This window comes from Nerophis ophidion, linkage group LG23 (genome assembly GCF_033978795.1).
Source record: "Nerophis ophidion isolate RoL-2023_Sa linkage group LG23, RoL_Noph_v1.0, whole genome shotgun sequence".
Lineage (NCBI taxonomy): Eukaryota > Metazoa > Chordata > Actinopteri > Syngnathiformes > Syngnathidae > Nerophis > Nerophis ophidion.
Genome location: NC_084633.1, coordinates 9,339,641 through 9,349,627, shown reverse-complemented (window position 1 = coordinate 9,349,627; position 9,987 = coordinate 9,339,641). Strand labels below are relative to the sequence as shown.

The 9,987-nt window shown below is 41.5% G+C and overlaps 1 protein-coding gene across 1 annotated transcript in view; it reads right to left on the bottom strand.

The window, feature by feature from the left end:
* Positions 1–9,236: 9,236 nt before the first annotated feature.
* The window catches only part of LOC133541127 (transcription factor Sox-9-A-like), a 5,635-nt gene continuing 4,884 nt past the window's right edge, over positions 9,237–9,987 (bottom strand). The window contains exon 3 of the mRNA XM_061884235.1: positions 9,237–9,987. This exon is cut by the window's right edge and continues 364 nt beyond it. Within this exon, the coding sequence (XP_061740219.1) occupies positions 9,633–9,987 (355 nt within the window). The 3' untranslated portion in view covers positions 9,237–9,632.

Genomic DNA, 9,987 nt, shown 5'->3' with positions numbered 1-9,987 from the left:
AAGTAGTCATCATATTCTCATACTTGCCAACCTTGAGACCTCCGGTTTCGGGAGGTGGGGGGTTGGGGGTGTGGTCGGGCGTGATTTAGGGCCGTGGTTTGGGCGGGTGCGTGGTTAAGAGGGGAGGACTATATTTACAGCCAATTCACCAACTCGAGTATTTCATCCATATATTTGTATGAAATACTTGACTTTCATTGAATTCTAGCTATATATATTTATTTTATTATATATATAAATAAAAGAAAATAGTTGAATTTCAGACGGCACCTATCAAATACACAGTAATAAAAACACAGTTCTACTAACTGTACTGTGCTTGATCGTTACTAAAAAAAAAAAAAACAACACTTACCTTTCACTATTTGAGTAATGTCACTTCCGAGTTTCCAGAATATGGCGCCAGTATGTGCTTTGGCCTGGCGTCTCTCGCTGTCAGCTCTGTTAGTTTTTGTATTTGCGTCTATTTTCGTCTCTGTCGTCCTCTGTGTGTTGGGCCCCACCTGGATTAGCTGCGCCCTTGGACGTGCTGGCCCCCGCCAGGTTCAATCTTGTGAACGCAAGATCTTCGACAAACAAAGCGTTTATCCTGAAGGATTTCTTTACTTCCCGCGGACTTCCTCTGTGTGACGGAAACGTGGCTGAGAGCCGGTGAGTCCCCCCCTCTTAGTGAACTTCTGCCTCCGGAGTGTTCCTACTTTAATTCTCCGCGGTCGTCTGGTCGAAAAAGAGGAGGATTAGCAGTCGTTTTTAAAAATGACTTTAAATGCCGTCAGATGCGCCTGCAATCCTCCTTTTCAAGCTTCGAACTGTGCATGTTTGAGCTGGAGGGGGCGTGGCTTCCAGCTCGGGCTGAATTTCGGGAGAAAATTTCTTCCGGGAGGTTTTCGGGAGAGGCGCTGGATTTTAGTGAGTCTCCCGCAAAATCCGTGAGGGTTGGCAAGTATGGATTTTCTTCATGTTCCAGAGATGTTATCCAATTACAATTCAGCTAGCTTGTTGCCAGCGCCGTATGACATCTGCCAGATGCCTTCTAAAATCAACAATGTGGCGGTCTGTGCAATGTAGGCTAACTAACAGTAGATAGACTGTTACGATGGCCAACCAGATCATGAGTTGTTGACAGTAGCTCTTCTAGGTTGCTTCTTGTTGAACCGTTGAACGTCACATTCTGTACGCCTCCTGGGATAGGATAGAGAACTCCCAACAAGAATCACTTGTGAGTTGCGAGTAGGGGTTGTACAGTATACCGGTAATAGTATAGTACCGCCATACTAATGAATCGTATTTGGTACTATACCGCCTCTAAAAAGTACCGGTCCCCCATCCACTTCTAAATCACTAATCATCGTCTCGATTACTGTAACGTATTATTTTCGGGTCTCCCCATGTCTAGCATTAAAAGATTACAGTTGGTACAAAATGCGGCTGCTAGACTTTTGACAAGAACAAGAAAGTTGATCACATTACGCCTGTACTGGCTCACCTGCACTGGCTTCCTGTGCACTTAAGATGTGACTTTAAGGTTTTATTACTTACGTATAAAATACTACACGGTCTAGCTCCAGCCTATCTTGCCGATTGTATTGCACCATATGTACCGGCAAGAAATCTGCGTTCAAAAGACTCCGGCTTATTAGTGATTCCTAGAGCCCCAAAAAAGTCTGTGGGCTATAGAGCGTTTTCCGTTCGGGCTCCAGTACTCTGGAATGCCCTCCCGGTAACAGTACGAGATGCTACCTCAGTAGAAGCATTTAAGTCTCACCTTAAAACTCATCTGTATACTCTAGCCTTTAAATAGACCTCCTTTTTAGACCAGTTGATCTGCCGCTTCTTTTCTTTCTCCTATGTCCCCACCTCCCTTGTGGAGGGGGTCCGGTCCGATGACCATGGATGAAGTACTGGCTGTCCAGAGTCGAGACCCAGGATGGACCGCTCGTCGGGACCCATGATGGACCGCTCGCCTGTATCGATTGGGGACATCTCTACGCTGCTGATCCGCCTCCGCTTGAGATGGTCTCCTGTGGATGGGACTCTCGCTGCTGTCTTGGATCCGCTTTGAACTGAACTCTCGCGGCTGTGTTGGAGCCACTATGGATTGAACTTTCACAGTATCATGTTAGACCCGCTCGACATCCATTGCTTTCGGTCCCCTAGAGGGGGGGGGGGGGGGGGGGGGGGGGTTGCCCACATCTGAGGTCCTCTCCAAGGTTTCTCATAGTCAGCATTGTCACTGGCGTCCCACTGGATGTGAATTCTCCCTGCCCACTGGGTGTGAGTTTTCCTTGCCCTTTTGTGGGTTCTTCCAAGGATGTTGTAGTCGTAATGATTTGTACAGTCCTTTGAGACATTTGTGATTTGGGGCTATATAAATAAACATTGATTGATTGATTGATATACATACATACACATAATCATGTTTCATCGCACATATATCGGCGTTGTTGCCCTAGGGTAGACTGGGTGGCACAGGGCATATTGACAGAGCTTAAACCATTGTTACTATAACAATCTACAAGATTACCGTAATATAGGTTGCCTCTCTCTCTTCCTTTTCATCTTTCGGTATTCCTTCTTTTTTTTTTTCATTTATTTATTTATTTTTTTATTTTCTTTCTGGCTATCATTATGTATATGTATTGTTGCATTCGAACAACTTTATTATTGATAATAGAAGTAAACTATTGGTTTTGTTCATGATCAATATCGCTTTTTCTATTGGTATTTGTATTGCTCCAGTTTTAGTGTAAAAATGCTCATTGTCATTACTATATTATTATTTATTTCGCTAACTGCTTATTTGCTATCACTTTTATGATCATATTTGTTCATATTGTATGTGCTGGTGTTGTTCTATTGTTGTTGTTGTTGTTGTTATTGTTGTATTTGCTGTTGTCGTTTTTGTCTCTCTGTCTAATCCCCCTCTGATCCCCACAATTTCCCCCTCTGTCTTCCTTTTTTTCTCTTTCTATCCCCTCCTGCTCCGGCCCGGCTGCACCAAATGATAATATAAATACATTTAATAAAGTCAAATTCAAATAAGGCAACAAGAGAAGTATCCTACACTTCTCTTTTGTAAAGTAAATCTGAACAGCCGATATGGGCACCTACATCAACTATATGATTTGCCTGAGAAGCTGGACAGGACAAAAAAAAAAAAAAAAGAATACTTCAACAAAATATGAATGTAAGTTCATAAACTGAGAAAAGAAACGCAACAATGACATATTCAGTGTTGACAGCTAGATTTTTCGTGGACATGTTCCATAAATATTGATGTTAAAGATTTATTTTTCTTTGAAGAAATGTTTAGAATTAAGTTGATGAATCCAAATGGATCTCTATTACAATCCCCAAATAATGCACTATAAGTTGATTACTTCTATGTCAGGGGTCGGCAACCCACGCTCTAGAGCCGCATGTGACTCTTTAGCACCGCCCTAGTGGCTCTCTGGAGCTTTTTCAAAAATGTTTGAAAAATGTAAAAAGATGAGGGGAAAAAACATATTTTTTTTTTTAATATGGTTTCTGTAGGAGGACAAACGTGACACAAACCTCCCTAATTGCTATAAAGCACACTGTTTGTATTAAACATGCTTCACCGATTCAAGTATTTGGCGAGCGCCGTTTTGTCCTACTCATTTTGCTGGTCCTTGAACTCACCGTAGTTTGTTTACATGTATAACTTTCTCCGACTTTCAAGGACGCGTTTTATGCCACTTTTTTTTCCGTCTCATTTTGTCCAAACTTTTAACGTTGTGCATGAATGCACAAAAGTGAGTTTTGTTGACGTTATTGACTTATGTGGAGTGATAATCAGACATATTTGGTCACTGCATGACTGCAAGCTAATCGATGCTAACATGCTATTTAGGCTAGCTATACGTACATATTGCATCATTGTGCCTCATTTGTAGCTATATTTGAGCTCATTTGGTTTCCTTTAAGTCCTCTAAATTCAATGTATATCTCATGACACTATCTGTATGTAACATGGCTTTTATTTTTTTTTGCGGCTCCAGACAGATTTGTTTTTGTATTTTTGGTCCAATATGGCTCTTTCAACATTTTAGGTTGCCGACCCCAGTTCTATGTATAGAAATCTTTATTTATAATTAAATCACTTGTTTATTTTTCAACAAGTTTTTAGTTATTTTTATATCTTTTTTCCCAAATAGTTCAAAGACGACTACAAATGAGCAATATTTTGCACTGTTTTACAATTTAATAAATCAGAAACTGATGACACAGTGCTGTATTTTACTTATTTATCTCTGTTTTTCAACCAAAAATGCTTTGCTCTGATTAGGGGGTACTTGAATTAAAAAAAATGCTCACAGGGGGTAAATCACTGGAAAAAAGGTTGAGAACCACTGCAATGTTACTGCAGGGGTAGGGAAGCTATGGCTCTAGAGCCAGATGTGGCTCTTTTGATGACTGCATCCGGCTTTCAGATAAATCTTAGCTGACATTAACAAGGTAAGTAATGAATAATTCCGCTGGTAACCACGATGTTAAAAATAACGTTCAAAATATAAAACATTCTCATGCATTTTAATCCATCCATCCATTTCCTACCGCACCTGTTTAAGAAATAATGTTATTAAAAAGAATTAGACTTATACTTAAAAAACGCACGCATTTAGTTGTAGTCTGTGATTTGGCTCTCACGAAAATACATTTTAAAATATTTGACTTTCATGGCTCTCTCAGCCAAAAAGGTTCCCGACCCCTGTTACTGTATATGTCAACAGCTACATTAGGAGACTTTGTTTGTTTACATACTGATAAAAGACAAGTTTTCTTGTATGTTCAACATTTTATTTAAGAACAAACTTGCAATAAGATATGCAATAAGATTTTTTGATAAAATAAATCCAATAATGCAATTTTTTGTGGTTCCCTTTATTTAGAAAAATACCCAAAATGATCAAAACAATATTGGTACAGCTACGAAAATATTGGTATGGGGACAACATTATTACAGATAAATATTTGTAAGTCCATTTTCAAGAAGGACATTTAATAAAAAAAAAGGCTCGATCTCGTCAGACGAGGGTCAGCCGACCCCAAAGCTAACTAACCTGTCCCAGCCTGTGTTTTCGCGACCAGAATTGGACTCTGAACACAGGCGCCGGATTTCAGAAGCAGTTCTTCATGACTAGGGAAGGGATCCAAAACAGGCCATTAAACAGATTCAACCTGACCCATAATATTTAAAAACAAAGACATGCACCTGGGGAGAGGTTGATTGGCAACACTAAATTGGCCCTAGTGTTTGAATGTGAGTGTGAATGTTGTCTGTTTATCTGTGATGAGGTAGCGACTTGTCCAAGGTGTATCCCGGCCTGATTGTAGCTGAGATAGGCACCAGCCCCCCCGACCCCAAAGGGAATAAGCGGCAGGAAATGGATGGATTGATTAACAAACTCAAAACGCTCCAGCTACGGAGGGGAAAAAGGGTTTTAAGAACACCAAAGAGCACTCCAACGGAGGGGGTCCCATGAAGCTAACTTCACCTGGAAAAAGTTACAAACCAAAACTCTCCCCAAGATCCAAAAAGTAGCACAAAAACGTGGCAAAGAAACTCTGGAAGTACTCACAAGAAGATACTTAACTCTCTGGCAACAGGAGCGAAGAAGGAGGAGACATTTAAGCATTCGGGGATCAGGTGAAATCAATCAGGACAAACGATGACACAACAGGAAAAGCAAGTGATCTGAAAAGAGAAGGAGAGTTGGCTTTTCAAAATAAAACAGGAAATGACAAGACAACCTAGAAAACAGACAATACCTCACCCAGGTGTGACGCTGTGAAACGGTTAGCTAATTGTACTAGTTTTGGGAAAGTCGAAAGCCGAATTTTCTTGTTGTATAGGCAGATAATTTTGCTTACTTCAAATAAAATACCCGGAATTGTTGTATTTTTTTTTCTTGTTTTTGAACACTGACTTTTTGCAGTGTATATCAATCAATCAATCAATGTTTATTTATATAGCTCTAAATCACAAGTGTCTCACAGGGCAGCACAAACCACAATGACAATGAAAAACTCACCCCAGTGGGACGTCGACCATGATGACTCTGAGAAACCTTGGAGAGGACCACATATGAGGGCAATGGATGTCGAGCGGATCTAAAATGATATTGTGAAAGTCCAATCCGTAGTGGATCTAACATAACCATGACAGTCTATATGTAATCTTTATATGAATATACATGATACATCATTCAAGTTTTTAGTTGCAGACAATTTCCAAAATAAAAAATAAAAACAAAATGTTTTTTCCTCCGCCTTGCATACGTTTTACCCCTTAGGAGCTTCAGTTTCCGTTCAGTTTATTTATTTATACAGCGCATTAAACAAAAAACCCCAGTCGACCAGTAAGTGTCACATTTACATGTTAACAAGGAAAGATAAATAAAATACAGTAGTAAAATATACCTTCGAAGAAGTGCAGAATATATCACTTAAAATAGTAAAATTTAATCAATACAAAAAAAAAGATTTAATAAAAGAAATAACAATAACCAAAAAAATTCTGTCTAACTGGATTTGAATGCCAGGGAGTACAAATACGTTGTTTGCCTGGATTAGAAGTGAAGTGAATTATATTTATATAGCATTTTTTTCTCTCGTGACTCAAAGCGCTTTACATAGTGAAACCCAATATCTAATTTTTTTTACATTTTAAACCAGTGTGGGTGGCACTGGGAGCAGGTGGGTAAAGTGTCTTGCCCCAAGGACACAACGGCAGTGACTAAAGTGGCGAAAGCGGGGATCGAACCTGCATCCCTCAAATTGCTGACATGGCCGCTCTAACGACCGAACTATACCGCCCCAATTTAAATTGGTTCAGAGGCCGGGAGGCCCTAATAGATAGTGGAAGGTTGTTCCATAGTCTAGGGCAGGGGTCACCAACACGGTGCCCGCGGGCACCAGGTAGCCCGTAAGGACCAGATGAGTAGCCCGCTGGCCTGTTCTAAAAATAGCTCAAATAGCAGCACTTACCAGTGAGCTGCCTCTATTTTAAAAATTGTATTTATTTACTAGCAAGCTGGTCTTGCTTTCCTCGACATTTTTAATTCTAAAACTCAAATAGAATTTGAAAATCCAAGAAAATATTTTAAAGACTTAGTCTTCACTTGTTTAAATAAATTCATGTATTTGTTTACTTTGCTTCTTATAACTTTCAGAAAGACAATTTTAGAGAAAAAAATACAACCTTAAAAATTATTTTAGGATTTTTACCTTTTAAATTCCTTCCTCTTCTTTCCTGACAATTTAAATCAATGTTCAAGTATTTGGAGTTGGGCTTGGCCCCTTAGGTCCAGTGAAAGGAACTTTGAATGCTCCAGGATACCGAAACATTTTGGACAATTCCACGCTCCCAACCTTGTGGGAACAGTTTGGAGCGGGCCCTTCCCTCTTCCAACATAACTGTGCACCAGTGCACAGAGCAAGGTCCATAAAGGCATGGGTGACTGAGTCTGGTGTGGATGAACTTGACTGGCCTGCACAGAGTCCTAACCTGAACCTGATAGAACACTTTTAAGATGGATTAGAACGGAGATTGAGAGACAGGCCTTCTCGACCAAAATCAGCGTGTGACCTCACCAATGTGCTTATGGAAGAATGGGTCGAAAATTCCTATAAACACACTCCGCAACCTTGTGGACAGCCTTCCCAGAAGAGTTGAAGCTGTGATAGCTGCAAAAAGTGGACCGACATCATATTGAACCCTTTGGCACTTCAAGTTCATATGTGAGTCAAGGCATGTGGCCAAATACTTTTGGCGATATAGTGAACCTTTTGTAACCAAAATATTTGTATCGGGACAACCCTAATCGCTATGGATTAATGTAAAGTCGTTCATACAAAAATATAGAGGGGGAAAAGTACACGGCCATGACAGTTTTATAGTGTTTTGTTTTTATTGCAAACAATATAATACAAAAGATAAGCTTTTAAGACAAAGACGCCATGTTTACCTAAAGGAGACTCCAGTAAGTGATGACACAAAAAATATCAACTAACGATACAGAATATAAAAAAGGGAGAATGACAATTCTTAGTAAATGTCCATTCTAGAACATTTGTCCCCTCAAAAAAAATAAAAAGGCAAACCAGTGCTACGCTACGCAGCTTCCGTTTGTGGGAGAGAAAACAAGAAGAAAAAATGAATCATCTGTACACAAGTGAATGATAACATTTACAAAACGATAAATAAATCTGTACCACGCAGCGATCTACTCCGCTCACGTCGCTGAATCCATCATTGCAAATAGTTAATTTTTCCAATAAAGTTAATGCTAAAGAATAAATTAAAAGAGGTTAGGGTCGGACCGAAGCGTGCCCCGGGGGGTTGGGGGCGGGGGGCTCAGACCTGCTGGCTGCACAGGAGGTCAAAAGGTCACTTCCTGTGGACAGAGCCTCCTCGCTCGTGGCTCCGCAGGCATCAGTGGTATCGAGGCGGGACGGAAGCTGGACGTGGCCATACTTGCCAACCCTCCCGGATTTTCCGGGAGACTCCCGAAATTCAGCGCCTCTCCTGAAAACCTCCCGGAAGAAATTTTTCTCCCGGAAATCTCCCGAAATTCACGCCCCCTCCAGCTCCATGCGGACATGAGTGGGGACAGCCTGTTTTCACGTCCGCTTTCCTGTTATATAAACAGCTTGCCTGCCCAATCACGTTACAACATCTACGGATTTTTAATAAAAAACTGCACACACCAGGAGACGAAGCAGAAGAACGAGGAAATTACAGCCATGGCGACGCTGTCTGTAATAGAGTGATTCTATGTTTTCTGTTGCCATCTCCTGGTGAATGTTGGCTTTAGCCTTTCGGGGTTGCTTTTTTATTGGCCAACTATTCACGTGGTGTTGTGCACCTGACGGCAAGTGACTCTCGCCAGTACGCAAATGGCAGAACAAAGGTAACTCAAATAGTGAAAGGTAAGTGTTGTTGTTTTTTTAGTAACCAGCAAGCACAGTACTGTTAGTAGAACAACTGTGTTTTTATTACTGTGTATTTGATAGGTGCCGTCTGAAATTCAACAATTTATTTTATTATAATAAAATAAATATATATAGTTAGAATTCATTGAAAGTCAAGTATTTCATACATATATATATTTATATATATGAAATACTCGAGTTGGTGAATTATACTCGTCCCCTCTTAACCACGCCCCCCGCCCAAACCACGCCTCCTCCCCACCCCCGAACACGCCCCCCCACCCCTCGAAATCAGAGGTCTCAAGGTTGGCAAGTATGGACGTGGCAGACGCGGTAAAGTACAAGCCAGGTGGGAAACGGACTCTAACCCAACGGTAGAAAAAAACTCTCAGTCACTTCCTGTACAAAAAAAATAATGGCAACACGTAAGGCCACTGAGGGTGGTTTTTTTTTGTGTTTTTTTTGTGTTAACTTGGCGTTGCCGCAATGGATGACAGAGCAGAACACATACACAGTACATACTAGAATATTCATAACCACTATGTCCTCACAGAGGATTTAAGCAAGTATTATATCTAAAAAAATATAATCACAAAAAGGCACTGTCGGGAGCCAATCCAGAGATGTACAACTAGAAAAGAGTCAAATGTTTTTTGTTTTTTTTTAAAAAGTCCTCATGGCCGGGAGAGTTGGGTGTAAATGGGCTGCTGCTGCTCCCAGTGCTGAGGACTGCTGGTCTGAGGCACGGAGGGGACCCCCGCGGTGTCGGCGATGGGGGTGTACATGGGCCTCTGGCTGGGGCTCATGTAGCTGAACGGGGAGTAGAGGCCGGAGCCTTGGCCGGCAGCGTAGTAGGAGGCGCCGCCCTGCTGGTCGGGATAGTCATACTGCGCCCTGGGGGGGTAGGCGGCGGCGCTGTAGTGCTGGAGGCTGAAGGAGCCGTAGGCCACGTGCTGCGGCGAGCCCTGCTGCTCGCTGTAGTGGCTCGGGCTCAGCTGCTCCGTCTTGATCTGCGCCGAGCCCCGCTGT